Below are 22,845 nucleotides of genomic sequence, written 5' to 3' on the forward strand. Positions count from 1 at the left end.
CTGAAAATGAAAACAAAATTTAGACAGATTCTTAATTTTTTAATAAAAGGAGATTTTGGATATAAACTTTTTGTTTGTTCTTTTTTTTCCTCAACCGTACATGCACTTGCGACTGCGTATACGTATATTTTGGCTGTAGTAAAAATTAAACTTCAGTTCTTTTTCAAAATACGAAACTCAGGTTAGCAACAGCGCTGAAAAGTTTGTCTTTTTTTTCAACCAATCATACGCTTTGTCAACAGAACATTTTTGTCTGCGCGGATTGTGCCGATATCGCAGCTAGTAGTTATGTTTTCTTTCCTTTTCCTGATCTTTTAAATTATATTTTCTTTAAACTACTTTTATTTTAATATTCTAACTCTCTTAAATTCGCAATCATGGTTATTAAACTGCTTTCTTTGCTATTGTGTTTTTATTATATCTCCCTAACAGCTGCTGTTGAGTCACTAAATCTAACATTTGTACAAATAGTATGTATAACTTTTATTACTTATTTGTCATAAGTATGAATTAAGTAAATACTTTTGTGGAAATATTTGTGTTGCATTTTCAAAAATGTATATGCGTTTGGTTTTTTTTAAATATGTAATTGTTTATATAAATGTTGTTTCAATTTTATTTTTATTTGTATATTTATGTTTGTATCTTTATATTTATTAGTTTATTAGGACTCAAAAGAAAACTTTTCCCCGAATTTTAATAAAATTTTAATATTTTTTTTTTGTCTATTCGGGGAAAGTGTTACTAAATTTTTTCGGAATAATAATAAAATATTTTAATAATTAATAATTTTTTACTTAATATAAAAATTTCTAAATTTTTTGGTTCTTGTAATGTTGTCCTACAATGTTATACTTTAAATTATTTCTGATTTTATAATTTTATTTAATTACTTTAGCCATTCTAAAAAAGTAATAACATAATATTTTTCGAAAATTTTATACGTTAATTAAATTTGTACTAGTCAGCAAATGCAGACTAAGATGTGTCAACTTTGCAAATAAAGGATAAGATAAGATTTGATCCCTTATCTTTTTAAATAAATATTTGGGTTAACAGTGTGTGTATATGAACTTGAAATAATAAAAAATTGAATTATCTTAAAAAACAAATATTTTTATTTCTTTTGCTATGTTAAAATGGTTTATGTTTTTCTGGTGTTCTTTCTTATATTTGATGGTTTATTTTTATTTATGTGTTCAAAATTTTATTTGTTTAGTTTTGTTATACTGTTAGTATTTATTTGATTGCTTGGTAAAAGTCTTGTTAAACTTAAAAAAGAATTAGTAAACATTGTTGATTTGCATTGTTTGCTGAATTGGGAGAAAGGTTATTAATAAGAATAAGATTTTCTTTCTTATTTAATAGACATTGGGCTTTAAAAAAATATTTGTTTAAAAATTATTGTATAATAAGCTATCTTTGGTTTCATATATATTAAAATATATTATAAATTTATTTTATCTCACATTTAATCAGTATATAAATTACAATTACAAAATACAAAATAAAAACATTATCATTTTTTCAGGACTTCTTATTGGTAATGTTTATAACTGTAATTACTGATATAACTCAATAATACTTAAATACAAAAATAAATAAAATTTTTAATCATTAAAAAAAATTTCAAACTTATGTTTGTTTATACTAGGTGTTAGGATTTGCATTTTCCCAATATTAACTAGTCACCTTAAAAATGTTTTTGAAAAAATTATTTTGGATTAAAGTACATTATTTTACGACATTGCCTTTTATTTTATGCTGTATTATGGCAAATTTCTTGTGGGGAAGATAAACTAAAAATTCCAAAATTCCAACATTTTTTTTTGCATTTTTTTTCCCATGTGCCTAAAACATGCAAGGTTTATTAAGACAATTCTTCCAGTTTAATTTAAATTTATTTACATAATTTTATCTTTTAAAAAAATAGTTTCATAGGTATTACAAAATAAACATGTATATTTTTTTTTCCCATTTACTTATTAAAGGTATGTTTTAAAAAAATTTCTAGAAATTTTACAATCAGTAAAAAAACTGCAAAACCGACGAAAAATTGAAACTTCATCTGCAAACCTATGGGCACTGAATCTTATGATAATTGGAAATATGTATATAGTTGAGTGACAATGTTTGAGTATTTTTCTCTTAAAGCCTCCTTCCTTTAAAATGAAGTTCACATCGACTTTAAGTTTTATTTGAGTTTTGATTTATAAAGCAAAAATATTTTTTCTATGAATATAATTTTGTAACTTGCATTTAAACAATGTTGCTTTAACACATTTCCAACTTAAGTGGGGAATTTTAACAATCAAAATGTAATAGTATTTTTGGACATGTTTTTCTTTTCTCTTTTTATTTATTTATTTTTTTGAATGTTTGTAATTTTACATCCCTTGGATAAAATTTGATCTGTTTTCTATATAACTTCCTTTTTTATTCATTTTTTAAGTATGTAATCTAATATTTGTTATATAAAATTTGTAGCTATATCGTCATGGGGATAGAGCTCCAATTGAATTGTATCCCAATGATCCAAATCCATCTTCAGCTTTTCCTCTTGGTCTTGGGGCTCTCACTCTGGTAAGATTGTTTTATTTTTCCATATTTTATAATTGTGTATCTTTGAGAAATATAGTTTATTGATTTTGTAGGTGTTGGTTGAAAACCCAGAAAATACTAATTTTGAATTTGAATTAATTTATAAATTAATATAATTAAATTAGTTTATCTTGTTTTTGATTTAATTCATTTATTCTAAATTTTTAATACAAAACTTTATATGGTTTTGTAACTTATTTTCTTTTTAGTTTTGTAAATCTTTATTCTATAAATTTAAAATCTTTCTAATCTGAACTAATCTTTTGAAACTAATTTCGTTATAGATAACATAAAATTGCTGTTGGATATGAATTTTTTTTTTTAAGCACATTGAATTTGATTTGCACTATATTTTAATTTGATTTGCACTATATTTTAATTTTATTGAACTCATATTAACATTTATTTTTGTTCTCTACTATCTGATTTATTTTGAAATTTAAAGTCTTGGGAAAACAGCTTTAAATAATGCAAATTTATGACATTCTAATTAACTGAAATCAAATGATATGTACTTAGCCTTTGCGTTATTGAATGAACTCATTGTGCTTGTTAAACTATCTTGTTTAAGAACTATATTAATTTTAGTACTCCAACTATAATTGCTTACAGAAATAATTGATTTATAAATTTTTCTTCATGTTTCCTTTAACCTACTTTTGAATTGCTGAAGAATTAAAGGTAGTTGAAAATATGATAATAAGTGGATGAAAATAAATTTAAAAAAAATAATGTTTACTGAAAAAGATTTACAAAGAATTTCTTTCTATTGATAAATAGTACAAAATTCTTTGAAAATGTTTTTCAGTTAACAAATTTATTTATTTTAACCCCATATTATCATATTTTCGAAGTTAGTTCATGTAACTTTGTTTATCAAATTTATGTATCAGTTTTTACATTTTAGCTTGGCAGGAAGCAACACTTTGGATTAGGGAAATTCTTTCGCACAATTTATAAAGATTTCAAGACTTCCAACCCTTTAGAAGTAAGTAGAATATATTTTTTTCCCAGTAGAATTTAAAATAGATGTAATGAATAGGTACTGTGCATTTTAGAGATACAAATAGGTTATTTTTGTTAAGTATTAAATAATGAATATTGAAGTTGTATTGAGAAATGATCAAATAGTTGTTATTCAAAAAACTGCTGAATATTTAGTTATTGAATCATTAATTAAGGACAAAAAATCATGGTGTATATTTTTCAAAATGCACAAACTTAATAAAAGATATGAAAAGAAATTTCTTAAAAATATGTTGGACACTTTTTGTTTATTACTGTAATTATTATGTTTCCTGACTATATTTTATATTTAAAATATATAACAATGGATTTTTTTTTAAATTTTTCAAAAAGTATGAGTTATAAGTTTTAAAAGATGTATGGAATTTTTTTCTGTCTATTCATCCATTGTTAAATTTTACTCTGTTTTTATTAAATTATATTTCCAAATAGATATGTAATGTTTAAGTATTGCTAAAAATATTTTTGAAAAATTATGTTAAATTAAATTTTTTTGTGTGATTATTTTTACAAAAGGATTATTAAAATTAATCAATAAGAAATTGCTCTAGAATGTAAGGGAAATTTTATCTATACAGTTTTATCTACCACTCTTAATTTAACAAGATTTGTTTTTTTTTTTTTCTAAATAGACAAATTTCTAATGTTGTAAACTTGTTATCCGATACATGTAAAGTACAAATAACTGAAGCCTTTTTTGTGAGAATGAATATCATGCTTTAACTTAAATAAATTTTACTTATGAAAATAGATTCATAACTTTTAAAACATTTTGATTAGTCCTAGTTCAATGTTTTTGTTTTCTTATGATGTGTTACATTTTTAGAAATGTATTATTATTTTTTTTACGAATAGTAAGTATGTCGTATATGACAAAAGTCCTTAGCCTTCTGAGTCATGTTCAAAATCAGAAGGTTGTGGGAGTTATAAAATTTACTTTTGTGGATGGTTGTTCATTGTTGGTGATAAATTTAAATATCAATAATTTGCATTGCTACAAAATCTACGATGTCAAAATGTTGCAGAAAAACTCTTTCAGTCTAAAAGTTTGTTGATAAAACATTAAGAGTGTACTTCATTTGGACAAAAATATATTTGAAATAGAATTTTTTATAAAAATATGTCAAATTTCAGGCAGCTAGGGAAGGAAAAAAAAACTCCAAAGTAATGTTTTTAACATTCTTGTAATAAAAAAAAATTCTGTATAGTGTTTATAGAGTTTGGAATTGTGAGACTCGTGTAATATTACTTCATTTCCTTATATTTTTTTGTTAATGTAATTTAATGTAAATGTTTGCATTATATTTTAGATAAATGTTGTTAGTTCGGATTGTGATCGTTGCCTTGATAGTGCAGAGACAAATCTTGCTTCCTTTTATGCACCTGAAGGTAAATGGATGTTTGAAGATGATGTATCTTGGCAACCTTTTCCTGTTCGCTACATTCCAAAGAAAGAAGATAGGGTAAGCAGATTTCATTTTAAATTTAAATTAATTTTTTTATTTATGTATTTTCATCCACACTTTTTAAATGTGATAGTTAGCCATCATTTATGCATCAACTTGGGTATAATAGTGTTAATTCCTCATCAATATAATGATAAAATATATTCATGTAACAGCAATAATGCCAAGTATCATTCTATGTAATTTTCTGACTTTCTAAAATATTGATATTTTTGCAGCACTCATTGTTCTATTTTTATTCACTTGCTGGACGTAAAATAGAAAATTGTGGAAGCCTTAACTTACTATATCAATTTTTCCCCAAAATTGAGTTAAATTAAGGTCTCAAGAAAATTAAGCACTTATAAGGTCATTTCGAGGTCACCGAAATTTTTTACTGTGTCCATTTATTCCATTAATCGATTTTGAAAAATGACATGGGGTGGTAGGTAAAGAACTGATTAAACTTTATTTTCCAATTCGTGCATCATCTTTAAGCATCCTTATTTTTTATTGCCTTTTTCTGAAAAACCTAAAAGATTTTCAAAATTAGGGTTTGCATTTTAATTTATTACCAAACAGCAATTCCTACAGGTGAATAGTACCCAAAAATTTTATTTAAAAAAATTAATTTCATTAGATTTTTAGTATTAACAAAGTTATAAATATAATTTTAAATCTGAATGTATAAATTGAAAATATGTATAATTAATTTGAAAACTTTTTAGTATGTCCAATAATCTAAACTATTTACAAATTAATCCTATTGTAATTGATTGTTCATATATTACCAACATTAGAAAGATAGTTTTGAATCAAACTGTGTGAAAAATTGGGAAAATGTCGAATTTTTTTCACATTTTTTGTATGTTTAGTAATTTATATTATTTAGAAACTGTGATTGTTCCTAAATGTATTTTCATTGTTTGTTCATAATATAATGCTTTTAAAATTTTAGTATTTAGAAACTGACAGTTACTGTCCTAAAGCTGATGAAGAGAAAAAAAATCTTGTCAACACTCCTGAAGGTCGAGCATTCATAGAGAAACACCAGGTTTGTTAATTATACTTAATTAAACATTTAATTATTTTTTTAAATATATAGGAATTCCTTAACTACTTGAATTTTTGTTTATTGTTTTATATGCAAAAAATTTTTCAATGCTACAAAAAAATCAAACTTTTATTTTCTTCTATTATTGTACAGTAATTACTTCAATAAACTTTCATTGTTAAACTTTATATAATAAATATATAAAAGAGCTTTTTAATTGCTTTGAAAAATTGTAAGTAAAATAAATAGCAATAAAAATTAAATTTTAATATTTTTAATATATATATATATATATATATATATATATATATATTTATTACAACGAGACAATAGTTATGGAATATCAATTGACTTCGGATAATAATTATGTATTCTATAAATTCTAAGCATTGGATTTGAAATATTTCATTTTATCAGGGATGTGATTCTTTCGCGGATTTCCGCTTTTTGTCAGATTTTTCCATTTTTTCCGCTAATTTCCGCGGAAATTTTTTTTTTGAACAAGTTAAAATATTTTATGAGGAATTTAATTTTCAGCGGAGCGAAAGTATTGAAGTCCTCATTCCTCCCTCTGAAGTTTCTTTAAAAATCATTTCCTTGGGATAAAACTGATTGACCTTTATACAGGGATGACATTTTTCGTTTTTGCCTCTCGAATTTTAGCCTTTTTTATCAAAAACTCCGATTCTTTAAAAGTTTCGTTTTTTTAAAAATAAATATCCCGCTTTTTTTTTTGTTGTTTTTTTTTTTGAAAATTCAGTCTTTGAAATAAAATAATTATATTTATTTACGATTTTCAAAGATAAACAGAAAATTCAAACTATGTCCTAGCTGTTAACCCTTCCGTATTTTTACTTATTTTAGCTATATTCTCCGCTTTTACACACAAAAAATAAGATTTTCCGTATTTTTATTCGTCCACCGGATAGCTCGTATTTTCGCAATTCAGACGTCGTGACCCTGTTGTCTGGCGTAAAAGCAAACAAAAAAAAAATATATATATATATATATAGACGTGGATTTGCGGTGAAAATATTTATTTGCTCATTCAATTAATCTTGAAAATTTCTATTTATTAGGTCTAAACAAAAACAATACAAACAAGCCTTTTAGAAATCCCAAGTCCAGACTCTGCAAATATCTCGATTGTTACTCACTTGATTTTAATATCAATCATCGATTTTCGTATTTACCTGATTTCAAAGTTGCGCATTGCGATTCTTATTTACGCTATTTAAACATCGTGCATTATGATTCTTATTTACGAGATTTAAAAATCCAATATCGCGTTTTGTATTTATGCATTTTTAAAATCGCGATTTTATTATCAAACATCAATTTTCGTATTTACCTGATATGAACGTTGAAAATTGAGATTCAGCCGATTTAAATATCGTAAATTGCGATTCTTATTTACGAGATTTAAAAAACCAATATAGCGATTTGTATTTACGCGCTTTTAAAACCCTATGTAGCGATTCGTATTCACGCGATCTTAAAATCCAATGTCGTGATTCGCTATTGCGGTTGTAATATCAAACGTCGATTTTCGTAATTATACGTGCTTTAAAAATTAGACATTGTGATTTGTATTCACGCGATTTAAAAATTATGCATCGTGATTCGTATTTACGTGATCTAAAAATTACGCATCATGATTTGTATTTTCGCATTTTTTAAAATTCGATATAGAGTTTCATATTCACGTGATTTAAAAGCCTCATATCGGGATTCATATTCCTAGAATTTTGAAATTAATCATCGGAATTTACAATCACATGGCTTACAAGTTTAAAAATCACACTTTATTCGTCAAATTTGTATATATATATATATATGTATATATATATATATATATATATATATATATATATATATATATATATATATATATATTCTTTCATTCTTGGATTTCCTCTTTTTAACTTTCTGACTACTCTCATCCCTGTTTTATATATTAATATTAGGAAAATTTATTTTTATCTCAAAATAGCTTTAACAGGGTTCCCACGGTCCTTGAGAGTCCTTGAAAGTCCTTGAATTTTTTTTTGCTAAATTTAGGTCCTTGAAAGTGCTTGAAAAACATCTTAGGTCCTTGAAAAACTTGATAGGTCCTTGAATTTGTCCAATACTGCCGGAGGCCCTTTTTATAAAGCACCCGCGGATATTTCTCGTTCTTTCTGTTTTGTTCCCGAGCTCTCTCACGTGGTTTTTAATGCCACTGTTTCTAACCGGGCCTAGCGTCTTGGTGTCTGCCAAGCGCGCGGAGCACAGCAAACAATCAATGCGTTCGGGGCGAGACTCCGCTTCATCTTCTGTCGCATATGCTTCGATCTTCTTTTTTCTTATCGAAACTGGAATACTCTCGAATTTCGTAACAATATGTACCTTGTAGTTTTCAATAAATTTGCCGTTTTACCATCCACACTTGTCCTTACGTTTGCGTCATTTCAAAACTTTATTGTAAAGCGTATTCGCAAAGGCACGGCTTTGTATTTGTGTTATGTAGTTTAGACTAGTTATGCCTGGGAAGTGCTATTTTAATCCCCAATGGATGGATAATCAAGCTTATTAAGAATGGATTTTATCGATGCCTGAAAAGAAGTTCAGAGCCAAGTGCCGATTATGCATGAAGGAGATCGATATCGCGAAAATGGAAGAATCTGCTCTGAAATCACACATCAAAGAAAGGTAAAACAAAAAAGCAGTCTCATGCCCTGAGTTCTCTTTTTCCAAAGACATCAACATCTAATTCATCTGGTGTAAATACTCCTTCAACATCGTGTGCCCCATGTGAAACAGAAACTTTAGTGGCCGAGGTAACATTGTCTTCTTATCTGGTCAAAAGGAATGTGCTTGATGCTGAAATTCTCTGGAGTCTGAAGTGCATCACTAGTAATTATTCATGTAACTCCTGTGAAGGGATTAGTAAATTGTTCTCCAAAATGTTTGCTGATAGCTGTATAGCGTGACAATTTTTTTGTAGTGCCACAAAGTGAGCCTATTTGGGCTCCTTTGGATTGGCACTATACTTCAAAGGGATTCTTATAAATGAGCTGAAGAATGTTGATTGCTACACTGTACTCTTTGATGAGACGTTAAATCAGTCTCTACAATCTAAGCAGATGGACATTATGGTAAGGAATTGATAATAAAGTTTGCACTAAGTATCTTACCTCCCAATTTATGGGTCATGGAACTGCAGAAAATATTTTGTCCTCTTTTTACAAATGCGTGGATGATGGTTAAAAACTCTCTAAAATACTTCAATTATCCATGGATGGACCCTATGTCAATTGGAAATTCTATTAGAAGCTTCAGTGTGAATTAAAAGAGAAATATTCCCACCAGGTCATATTCATTGGCAGTTGTGGATTACACATAACGAATAATGCTTTTAAACATGGTGAAAATGGGATATGTTCCTTCTAATTTTTATTTTCAGAAAGAATTGTTGCTGCATAACATTTAGAGAACGTTGTGTAAATTATGGATGAATAATTTCAGAAACGATGTTTAATCGAGGAGAGGAGGGGGTTATGGAATACCTAAGATTTAGCTCTGTCTTTCATGCAGCCTTCACATGGAAATACACAGGATTAAAAGATTTCACCATTAACACCTCATTACCATTAGTGATAGATTGTGCTGAAAATGATTTTGTGAATTAATCTGTAAAACCAGTAGGGTTGTTTTTAAAAAAATATAAATTTTAGTCCATAATACATATACTCTCTTCTCTCTATATAGGCAAAGCATTTAGGTATTATATTTGAAATTAATTATTGCCACAACAAGCATTGTTGCTTCTAGTAAAATGGAAGAGAATAATTTTTAAAATTAGTCTTAGATTAAGGTCCTTGAAAAATTTTGTTGAGGTCCTTGAAAAGTCCTGGAAAGTCCTTGAATTTTAATCTCATCATAGAGTGGGAACCCTGTTTAAAAAATTTGGAAAAAAAAGTCCTATGAAATATTCATTATGCAAGGTCTAAAGCTAGCTATACATTGATTATGGCTAGCTTTAGTCCTTGTGTTGTAATTTGCTTTTATAAAATTTTTTTGTGTTAGTTCCTAGTAAAGTTTTATTATATGAAGTCACCCACTAAATTACTTTTTTGCAAAAATGCTATGCAGCATATTCACATGTTTTCGAATTATTGACACCCAATTTTTAAATTATTTAAGGAAATCTTGAACATTATTATAAATTTGAATTAAATATTGCTTTGAGAGAATATTAACTGATTGATACTGGTTAGTATATACAATACAACAATACTGTAAAAATTTTGTATATATTGATCTTTAACTATTACAAGTTGTTCTGTGCTCCATTAATAAAATTGTACTGAAAACCATAGAAACTTTCTGTCTTAAACAGAGTAGTTCTGAAATTAGAAATTGTGTACATTATTTTTTTAAAACAAAATTTGTCTTTATTTTACCTAAGTAGATAGTAATAACTAATATAGTTTGTTTTACTCTTTTTAAAAGTATATTGGTATCTGTATACTGTTCCAAAAAATATCCTAATATTTTTTCTTTGGACCACTATGAAGTCTGAGGTGTTTAATGATGAGTCCTTCGTTTGATATTCTTTTAAATGTTGTGAATTGTTTAAATTTGAGTTTTATTTCAACCCGTGAGTAAACATTCAACCCACTTATATATTATTTAATAGTATATTATTTTCATTCCTTTGTTAAATATAGATTTCATGGCCCCAAGGAATCCTAGTGATCTTATTCTTCCTATTTTCTTCATTTATATTTTTACTTTGTTACATCAACCTTGACATTTCAGTGTCTTATGGTTTTTCTATTTGAAATTAGATTAAGTAAATATGATTTGTATTTTTACCAACTCAAGTTAGTTTGTTAAACTTGATAATTTATAGCTTGTTTTATGTAAAAATGAATGTTTGTAAATTTTCATTTTTTTTTAAATGCATTTACTGTACATGCAAAAAACTCATAACTCATTGCTACATTAATTACTGCACATTCTGAGAAAAAGTTTTATTCTGAGTTAAAGGAATCCTAATCATGTTGAATGTGAATTAAAAAATAATTTAATTACCTGTTTTTAGTCACTAATAATTGTATCATCAGATATTTATAAGAAAAATATCAATCAATTTTATATATATATATATATCTTGCTATAAATTACAAGGCAAATGCTATTCAATGTGTATTTAGATATATATTAAGTACTTATTTTACTTCTTTGATTAAAATTAAATATTATAACAATATTAATATATATATATAATTATTAATATATGTATAATTATTAATATATATATATATATTTTATTGTGTTTATATATATATAAACATAGTAAAAAATTAAAGCGAGAAGAAATTTATTAAGAAACATTAGGAATTTAAGATTTATTAAGTTTCTTAAATTGCACATAAGCTGCAAGTAAATAGGACTCATATTATGAAATAAAAATATTAACAAAAATTTTAAATAAAAAAATTAGACCAAAAATCATTAAAATTTTTAAATTTGAAAAAAAAAAATTTCATTTTTAAATTTTTACAAATTTATATTATGCATAGTCAGAAATGGTTTTAGTTGATAATCCATTTTACAAAATCTAGTCTTTTGTGTTAATTACGACTTCTCTTTTTCAGGTAATGTTTGATAATTTGACTATAAATAGTGGAAATGACGTTACAGAATGGACTTCAGCTTCTTACCTTTTTGATGTTCTGTGGATTGAGGTACTAATATCTATTAATCTGTTCTATGTGTACGTATAATAATGTCTATGGTAATATTTGTCTGTGGTAATATTAAAATTATTGATTAAAAATCTAATTGATTAAACATCTGTAGCAATATCTAATATATATAATTCTCTTACGTGGCTCCCAAATTTTGGATGTATTTCTTTTCCACCAGTGGCAACGTTTGCTTTGTTTTGTTTGCGTTACTATTTCTCTTACATGGCGAATCGACCAATGATTGCCGCTAAAAATGTCACATGCCAAATCTAGTTGAGGTGACTCAACTTATAGCGCATTTAAAAATGGAAACTGAAGTAACCAGAGAGCATCAGCTTTGGCAATCTCATACTATTAAGCTAGGCAGAAGTGAGTAGTCTTTGTCGATAGATCTCTATTTTAGTATTTTGTCGAAAGCGCTTTTTTTCACGAATTTATAAATTACGAATTTATTTGACGATTTTTGATTTATATCACGAATTATACTATAGCACAGTTCTAATAGGTTTAATGAATTACATGTCATTTATTTGAATTCAAATTTATTTTAATGACTTAGTATTTACTAAAAAGATGTAATTTTTTTTTAAACAAAAGTTTTTATATGGATTTGAATGATTGTTTTGAATTCTTAGAATTTTGTGCATTTGCAATGTACCTAAGTTAGTACTGCCATATAAGATTGCGTAGCAATTTTCGGGGGTTGGCGAGCGTTACCGAGCAGGGGGCGCAGCCCACTGGTTTAAAGAATTTCATGATTGCATAAAGTTCCATTTTGGTTCAAAGATCTTTCTCAGAAATTTTTTTCAAAAACCAAGAGCAAGCCTTCTCTTGCTTCCTTTATCATTCAACAATACACTCTTACCTTATTTAATAGTGTAAGAAATCTGATCATGCTATGCAGAAAATAATGCAGTTATAAATGTTATCTCCTACATGCATGAAAATTTGAGGATTTAAGCTCTTTTTAATGTGTAAAAATTACCAATAGTAAATTATGTATAGATAAATGTAAATAGAAATGTAAAAAATCTGTGACAAACGGAACAACCTAACCTCTGTGTGAGTAAAGACCAATAGATGTCGCTCCCCTTAATAAAACTGTGAGAACTATTTCAATAGAAAGGAGTTGTAAATGTTAAGCTAACTTGTGTGGTTTGAGAATGATTCTGTGTGAAAGCTTTTTCTAAATTATTAATGGATAAGTATGATCCTTATTGGTTTTGATTTTGACTTAATTAATGGTCATCCTACATATGTATATATATAAAATATAGAACGTCTCATACGAGTCTTCATACAAGAAAATTTCATTGATATTTTTGTTAAGTACATGATCCCCTTTCATGCATTTTTTCCCCATTGAATAGAAATTTAATGCTTAAGTGTATAAAAACAGTAAACAGTTTATATATGAAAATTAGCTTAACAAATATTGATAGAAAATCATTGGATAAGGAATTTCAAAGTTAAAAATTAGGGTTTGCCTTTCTACACCTCACAACCTGGAAAGTACAGGAAATTAAAAATCATCTAAAATAACTCAGATAATGCAGGGAAGTTTGAGTTATTGACGTTCTTTAGAAACTGAAAAAATACAGGGAATTTTGTTTCTTATTTTCGTCTTTTAAGAAATGATGACCACTCTAAAGGGCAGTCTATAAGATTTGGGATATTTAAAGATGATATTTTAGAAATATTAAACTATTTCATTTACTATAGCATTATTTGTTTTAAGTATATTCAGCTGTTTTTTTCTCTCTCTCTATATATATATGTTTTTCCAGCAATTAAAACTAGCATAGCAGCAATTCCAGCAATAAAAACTAGTTCCAGCAATTAAAACTAGCCCAATACAGCTCACACAAAAGCATGATCATTGTGTTTTTCATCTTAATATATTGAGTATAGTATGTACATGGAAAATGCAGGGAATTTTTTTCCAGATTTGAATGGCAACCCTGAAAAAAGCATCAAATAAAAAGAAAGTGCTAAATAATTTTTTTTTTTTAAATTGTGCAATCTTCTTTTATGTTTTTTTCTTCTTTCATTGTTTAGAAATTAGATGTTACAGTGAATAATAACAGTTAACAGTTTATGAATGAAAAGTAACTAATGGTATAGCATATATAAATGAAAGTTTTATTGAATAGTTTTTTTATTATTTAATTTTAAGATTTTATAATTGAACATTCATAAATTTTTTATTAAAAGTTTCAATATTTTTTTTCTATTTCAGAGGAGGTATAACCTCACTGTTCCAAGCTGGGCTGACCCCTGGTGGAATGAACTGGAACAAGTGGCAGATCTGTCATTCAAATGGAAATTTAATTCTCCTGAACTTCATCGTTTGCGAGCTGGTAAGTATTTAAGTCATCTAGGTTTTTACTTGCTCTATCCCTCTATATGTTTTTAAAATACAGTAGGGAACCGATTATCCGGAACGGTCGGGACCATCGCTATTCCGGATAACTGATTTTTCCGGTTTTCTGAATCGCTACAAAAAGCCGTTTTTTTTATTGTTAAACCCAACTAAAAAAAAAAAAAATTGGAAATAATCTTAAAAATAAGAAAAAACAATGAAGTAATACACTAATGATTATTTCCAAAATGATGGTAAGGTAAACCTCTTTAAAAAAAGAAAGAAAAATCGTAAAATCTTACAAGGAAAAGAAAAAAATTTTTACAAATGGCCAGAAAATTTATCGAATTTTGTTCCGGTTTTTCGCTTTTCTGGTTTTCTGATTTCCGGATAACGGGTTCTGTACTGTACTTTATGCAATGAAGATGAATGAGTTACTTCATTTTCATGTTTTGGAAACCTTTTTATAATTACCAATGATGTTTTTCATCATATTCCCACATATATATCAGCTTTATTTATAGCATACTTTGTTGTAATAAAGCTGAATACAATGCATAAGAGTGCAAATAATTTGTTTAACTAAGTACAACAATAGTGAAAAAGTTTTTATAAGGTTTGAAATTTAAAAGCTTTTTTTAATTTTCTAATAATAGAACATGCCAGGAATATTTTACCTAAGTTTTAACAATGAAGTAAAATTCTGTAAGAAGAATCCTATAGTAGTCCTTCTCATAGGGCTGTTTTTGTCAGGGAACAAAAAACATTAGTAGATATTTTTTTAAACTCTTAAGTTCTTTGACACCATTTCTCAAAAGTAAATGCCCCAATTCTATTGAAATTTCACATGGCAAAATTAACTTATTTAACTAAAGTGTTTTTTTTTTTCCTTTTCTTTAAGCTAAACTTGTAAATTTTTTTTTTTTTGCATAAAACTCATCCAAAAACTTAAATTTCATTTTTTTGTTGAAAAAAAACCCCTTAATTTAATCACTATTTAATTCTATCTAAAGGATGTGGGAAATTTAAATAAGAATTGTGTAATAATTTTTTAGAAATTCAGTTTACAATTACAAAATTTTTTACTTCAGAAATGATTTTCAATGGTTTGATTTTTAAAGGAAAATACTTTTCTTTTATTATATTGAGGAAAAGGAAAACATTTTCTTCCTTGAAACCCTTGTGACTCTTTATTGATGCCTTGAAAAATATAATCAACATTGATATAAATAAATTTCGCAGACATGTTTGATCTTGAAAGAATATTTCTTAAGGATGTTCCATTGTGACATCACAACACATATTTTAAAGTTTCTTTTCATCCTTGATACTGTAGAGCCCCTATTAACTTTAATAGGGATTGCTTTGTTGATACTGTAGATTTAAAGATATTCTACAATTTAGTGTCTTTTTTCATATTTTTGTTTACTTGAGTTTATTTCATGTTCATTTCATTCTGTTATATAATAATTTTTAGTATCTGCAAATTATTTTCTGTTATGTAACATAAAATAAAATTCTACTGTAATTAAATTCTTAACTTTAAAAAGTGGAATGCTCAAGTAAATCATAAACTTTTACTTTTCAAAACCCCATTTCACTCAGATGTCTATAGTAATCATAATAGAGATTGCTTGTTAAAGATAAAAATGTTGAATAATAGTTTACAGATTTTTCGCATCCTAAAATATTTAACTGTTTGACTTGCAGCTTAGGAAGTGTTCCTCCTAGTAATCATAGAACAGTAATTACATTATTTTGCGAGAAAAAACTTCTTATTTAAAACTGGTTATTTAATTTTTGCGAAATAAATACTTTGAAAATAAGTTTATGCAATTCATGAAAAAAAGCTATTGATTAGATTAGAGATGAAATTCATCCTGATCTACCTTACTCCTGATTCTGTTTTCAAAACACAGAAATAGAACTAAAAGTACAAAGGCAATTTTTCTGAATATTTATAAAAATTATACATGTTTTTTTTTTAAAATTTGTTTATACAGTAGACTCTTTATTAACCGGCATCGGATTATCCAGGTTACAGATTATTCGAGATGACAACCCCCTCCAATAAAAAGTGCAGATTGTAACAGTTAGAATGTCCAGGAAGACTGCACTATTGTCAACCCTTCCTTGCTATTGTATTAGACTCATCCCAACTGACCTTTGGTACAGCCAACCGATTTTGCTGTTCTGAAACGCTGGTGGAGTGGGGTAAGGCGAGATATGATAAAACCTAACTCAGATTAAAAAATTTCCACATGCTTTGCATTTGGTTTGTAGCGTTAACATGTTTAAACACAGCAGAGTCATTCTTAGTATAAATCAAAAGCTGGGGATAATAAAAGGAAAATTAGAAAACGGACAAACAGTTATATCATAATTGCATAAATTTGAGATTGGTGATCCAACTGTACCAAGCTTTGTGAAAAAGAAACAAAAGTTATTAAAATTTTCTGAAACCTCAGATAGTTCAAAAGGAATGTGTTTTAATTATTTTACATTTACTATCATTGGGTTATCAGAATATCATAAATTGGATTATCAGAAACATTTACTTATCAGGACAAAGCATTTCCCGACTGTACTGGTTAATCCTGAGTCTACTGTATATGTTTATTTATTTTTTTAAAAGTATATTTATACAATCTAGCTTTATATTTAACAAAAGTTTCAATATATTTGTTTTGTAATTTAAGGACCTTTACTTCAAAGAATAATCCAAAAGATGCAAGAGAAAATTAATGGTGATATTCCTGATTTGAAATTTCAAGTATATTCAGCTGTAAGTTTTAAATTATATTTATTTATTTATTTTTTCTTATTTCAATTCGCTATATATTCTTATATTAGCTTGCTTTAAAAATTTTGGTAATTTTTTCTCTCTTTAAGGTTATTAATACTTACTATTTTAAATTATAACTTATTTTAAGATGGTCCATATAATATTTTGATATGTTATCCATTTCAATAGGACTTACAATTTATAAGTAATATTATTGAATTCTAAATTACATATAATAATAAATTATCTATAATATATTATTTATAAGTATTTTATTAGAATTCAGGAGAATTAATTACATTAAATTCTTTTACAGTCATAAATTAGCCAGGAAAATCTTTTTAGCACTCGCATTCAAATGTTTATTTTAAATTTGAATCAAAGTTGTTCTCTTTTTTTTAAGCTGTAATTTTTTTTTTATTGTTATCTATATAATGGGCTTTTAAAAAATTAATAAATTATAAGACAAATTCTGAACGATTTGTGATATCCGATAAAAGTGTAAATTAGATTAAATATCATTACCAAAATCATTTTTGTCACCTTATAGGTTCCGGTTTTGAATTATTATTTGGTTTTTATTCATTTTTTTTAAAGAAACGAAAATAAGTTTATATTCATAATTTTTTTTTTTTTTTTTTGTCTTGTTTAAGGTGCTTCATCTGCTTAATTTTCCATTCAGTTATTGTGATAGAAATGGGCAAATTTCTAGTTTTAGTACAAAAATTCAGACTCAAAATAAGTTTGTTGTTTAATGCAATATTTATTGCATATTTATAAGATTTTTGTAAAACCTATTTTTTTTATAATTTAGTTTTATATGAAACCTGATTCCTTCTGTTTAAGAACCAAAATTCTTTCTGTTTAAAACTAATAAACAATGTAAAAAAGATATAATATATATTTTTTGATTGAATACGTTTTTATTTAACTAAGATTATGTTAAATCATGTAAAATGTCATAAAATACTATATTTTTAAACCCATAATTTTTTTGAATGAATTTTCTTACATAATTTCTTTAAAACACTATGTATAAATCAAAACTCTAATGTTTGCTAATTATAAATGACAACTTGTTCAAAAACTTCGCACATTATTACCCTTTAATAATTTAAAGTAAAAGAATAATTTTAAAAAAAAGTCTTTTTTATTTAATTTTTTTGTAGTAGTCAATCATTTTTAATGTACTGCATAATATCCTTAAGAAAATTAAAAAACTGACATGATTTTCATTTTTTAATGTTATGTCATTTAATATTTTATTTTGTTTCACACATTGCTTGATGTTATGCAATAATGGGAATTATCCACTGTACATCTCAATATTAATTAGCAATTTTTGCTTTATTACCTGGGTATTATATATTTAACTTATCTGAGGATTGATGGTGTATGATTGTTATTTAATTTGTGTGCTAAAGTTGTGTTTTAATTGTTTCAAATTAATATTCAAGAATATTTTATTTTTCTATTAATTGTAGAGTAATATTCTCACTGTTTTTTTATTTTTTTTATTTTATTTATTTATTATTTTTTTTTTAAATTTTGAAGATCACTGTTACATATTATCATTGTTATTATAAGTGTTGAACTGTTTGAAAGACTGATTTACTGGGTTAGAATTTTTTCCTGGTGAAACTTATTTCTTTTAAAAACTTGTTAAAATGGACAAATTACAAATGACTAATGTAATTTTTTAGCAGTGAGCTTTATAAGAATATTTTTACACTTAGATAAATAATACTTATTGTAGTGCAAAAAAAAGGTAGAAGTTTTCACATTAACCTTCTTAAAATCTATTTAACATTTGTTAGAGTAAGATGAACACGCAAAATGTGCCGAATATTTTTGTAAATGTATGTTATGTTAACCTTATTTTTTTAAAACAAAATGTAAAAATAATATTAAATAAATAAAAAAATTTATTATAAGCTGCTTAAAAATGTTTTTTTGAATATTTTATTTCCTTTTTAAAAAAAAGTTCATTGATTGCTTCTTTTCTGTTTGAAGAAACTTGTTTTTTTACAGATTTTTCCTTAGTTTTTTTTTCCCTTTTGTTTCTGAGAAATTACAAAACGAAAAATAATCCATTATATTCTAAATATTTTACGCTATAAAAGAATATTGCAATTTAAGTGCTATTTTATAATGTTTAAGGTTGAATTGAGTAAAAGTTTTAAATTTTATCTTTGATATTACAGCACGACACAAATGTAGCAGTCGTCTTAAATTCCTTAAACCTCTTTAACAACAAAATGCCACCTTATTGTGCCACGATTCTGTTTGAACTGTATAATGGAAAAGATGATACTTATTTTCTCCGTTTACTATACTTAAACTCGACAGAGCCTGAAAAAGCTGCTCAAACTCCCCATATACTGATTATCGATGGCTGCACAGAGTTCTGTCCTTTGGATTATTTTATTAATTATACCCAACATTTAATACCTGATGATTGGGAAAAAGAATGCCAAATTCCAAAATCACTGACAGAAGTAATTATTGATCAAGGTAAGTTTCTTGTTAATGTTATTATTATTTTATTAATATAGTCTTTGATTTTTTAAAACTTTGTGTTTGTGCAATGTGTGTAAATAAAAGTTAAGAAACTGGCACAGCAACATTTGATAGGGCAACTTAGGTCTGAAGAACTTGGAGAGGCTGAAGGTGGACATATCATGCATATTCTGTGCAAGTGGGAACTCAGTAGATTCATGTTATCATCCAAGTCTACTTTCTTGTGAAAACAGTTTTCGTAGTTCGTTTTAAAAATAAGTGACATTAATGTGAAGTAAATTTTGGATTTTGCTTTCGACTTTGATTCAGTGCAACAAAAACTTTTGAAAAAATACAGCAGGCTCATGAAGACAGTGTTTTTTTCAAAAGTTTGCATTTTTTGGTCAGTAATTCATTTTTTATCAACTCTCTTCCTTCTGAAGATGTGTTAAAACATTTCTAGAAGGACGAGAGATGACAGAAAATGAATTATTCTGCAGAAGACCTTCAAGTGCAGGGATCAATAAAGTTTCAATAGAATCTAGGCTTTTCTGTGTTCAGATGACAGTCAAAATAATCGGAGAATAGTTGAATTTGAATCCCATCACCATTTGTCAGATTTTGAGTAACAAATTTAGTTTGAACTCAGAAAAAGGCACATACTTGTGGCATCAAAAATCAAGATCCTGCCTTCTCAACCATCAATGTTATTAAATGTTTTAGTTAACCTCCTCATTCACCTGTCTTGATTATTTAGACTTTTTCCTGTTCTTAGATATTTAACTCAAGGTATGCTGTATTGGGACACTGAAAAAAGAGCTGTAACCGTCTTCGTTATGGTTATTCGAATATCTGAGTTCTAGTTCCTCTATGAGGAGTTGAATAACCAACTTCAACCCTAAGTGGTTTCTGAAGGGAATTATTTGTGGGATACAATATTGAAGTGTAATTCTATTCGAATAAAAATATTTAAAACACCTGTCTTTACTTAATTTACAAACTATGTAATATTTTATTGAAAAGTGCTATTTGTATTCAGATCTTTTAAAATTATATTTTCAATTTTGACATGCGATGGCAACTAAAATAATTTAAGTTCGATTGTTTGATAACAAATAATTTTCTTAGTAAAATAAAACTTTATTGTTTACATTATTTTTTACTGTTATATATGCCCTGAGGTTTATCAATGGTTTTGAATCAGGAACTCATGCCTGTCTGTGTAGAAATTCAGTAAAAACAAAAACCACAGTTGAACTTATAAGAAATTCCTAAAAAATAATATACCATTACTGCCCGGCTTAGTTTGCTAATATGCATCCTCTGGCGGATTTGTGTTTTACTCCTCAAACTTTGATTGGAGTGGAAATACTTTTGGTAAAAATTTTGTTAATATGTTAGTTCTTTTTTCCTGCTGATAAGATACAGGTTAATCCCTTAGAAAATCAGTCGATGAGTGTAGAGATAGTAGCCATGATCCCTTTTCTGTATTCTAAATTTAGAAAACTAATTGCTATTACACTGCCAATAACCGCTGCAGCTTTTGAGAGATATTTTGCAATTTAAAATAGAATAAGAGCTGGCCTTGGAGTAATTGGATGATCTTACTAGATTGTTTTGTGAACGACATCTTTACATTTACACTGATAAAAGTGTAACTAGAAAAATAAATGCTTAAAAAAAATTAAATTCCACTTATAAATTTTTTCAGAAACTTTAATCACACATAAATAACAAAAAATTTTAAAAAAATGTGGAATATTGTTTTTTTGGTATGATAGTCAAGCAGTAGCTCTACAGGTTTTACTTTAGTGATAGTAAATGACACACTGAAAGTTCTCTACATTTCATTAACGTTAAACATAACTTAACCGATCAAGAGAATGGTTATTGTATGTTGTATTGTAAAGTGTGTATGTTTAATGTTAATGTTTGCTACTGCATTGGGCATTTCATAATTCAATTTGTTGGATACTTTGTAGATGTAACTTTTTAAATTTCCAAAGAAGAAAAAGTTCTGAAAATAGAGCAATCCATCTGTTTGGAAATTCAAAAGCCAGATAGTTTCGTCTAGCAGGTACCTTCTAATGGCCTTTCTTTCCGGCTTGCTTTAATCTCTGCTTTCCGACTCCATTTATATGGTGAAAGTTGTTTGTTTTGGCTAGTTCATTCACCTTCATTTGACCATTAGTTTTGTTACACCTGTAGTTTTGATTGAATAATATATAACTGCACACTTTCTTTTATTCTATTTCAGAACTGATGATAGAGGTATTTTTCCTGGTTGTAGCCTTGATTATCGCAGGAACAGCCGTTTTTTGTACATGGAAGTTGTGTACTAGCAGAAGAAGAGATAAATATTCTTATCAGTTAGTGCAAGAGAATTACAGCTGAATGGTGGCATTTTTATAATCTGCATTTATTTTTGAAATTTTGCTCAATTTGTTTTTTCTTTTATGTATTGTCAAATGCACACAACAGAATTCAGTATTACTTGTCTTCTTATTAAATGAATCTCAAAGAAATATTTTTCGTCCCCAAACTCAATTTTTATTATGTGTTTGCATTTCTAACGTGTAATAAAAAGCAATTCTGTGCTTTTTAACCTTTTTAAATAACTCATTGAACTTAAGTAATGCTCTCTGTTTATTAATTTAAAAAGTTGGGAACAGGGGAACTCTAATTATCTTGGTTAATTTCATGGATCAGATTTAATTTTGTTTATCAAAGTTGTTCTATATAAAATTTAATCTATGCTCTCTATTTACAAAGAAAGTTATCTACGATGAAACATCAGTTATCCTTATTAATTGGTATCAGAACTTAATTTGCTTAATGTTTAAATAGATGGAGAAAAAAGTTTATAATATAGACACCAAAACTATTTAACATATTAATGTAATGACAACAAAAAGAATGTTTACAGTTCTATGCTTTTTCAAACATAGGGTAGATAACTTGTCATTACTAACCTTAATCATCTCTGGGATGTAAAGAAATAATTTTGTATAAATTCATCAAACAAATTTCAAAATTATCTATTATAGTTGGCATTTTTTTTTTATAAATTAAAGTTCAGGTATTTGGAGTTTAAATGCATTTTATTTAATAATAACAAAAACTGTAATTACAGTTATCCTTTTCAACTGTTACATATTTTTAAATATAATTCTGTAGTTTGTTACTTGATTTATTTGCTCCTCTACTGATAACTTAATTAAAGATGCAAAGTGAAATATTCAAATTATTGCATCCATATACATACATTTGTTATTATTTAATTGTACTTTAATATGACAGGTACCTTTTGGTTTGTTAGCCTAGTTATTTTTAAT

At 26.6% G+C, this 22,845-nt stretch overlaps 1 protein-coding gene across 1 annotated transcript; it reads left to right on the forward strand.

The window, feature by feature from the left end:
• Positions 1-216: 216 nt before the first annotated feature.
• LOC107456984 (prostatic acid phosphatase) lies at positions 217-22,424 on the forward strand. Its single transcript, XM_016074997.4, has 10 exons — positions 217-470; positions 2,488-2,583; positions 3,509-3,589; positions 4,938-5,090; positions 6,031-6,126; positions 11,772-11,861; positions 14,104-14,224; positions 16,926-17,011; positions 19,216-19,525; positions 21,768-22,424. The coding sequence occupies exons 1-10, from the start codon at positions 378-380 to the stop codon at positions 21,902-21,904; spliced, it is 1,263 nt and encodes a 420-aa protein (XP_015930483.3). The 5' UTR covers positions 217-377; the 3' UTR covers positions 21,905-22,424.
• The last annotated feature ends 421 nt before the right edge of the window (positions 22,425-22,845 follow it).

The sequence above is a fragment of the Parasteatoda tepidariorum genome, chromosome 10 (assembly GCF_982258835.1).
Source record: "Parasteatoda tepidariorum strain Cologne lab strain chromosome 10, Ptep-v5.0, whole genome shotgun sequence".
NCBI classification, from domain to species: domain Eukaryota; kingdom Metazoa; phylum Arthropoda; class Arachnida; order Araneae; family Theridiidae; genus Parasteatoda; species Parasteatoda tepidariorum.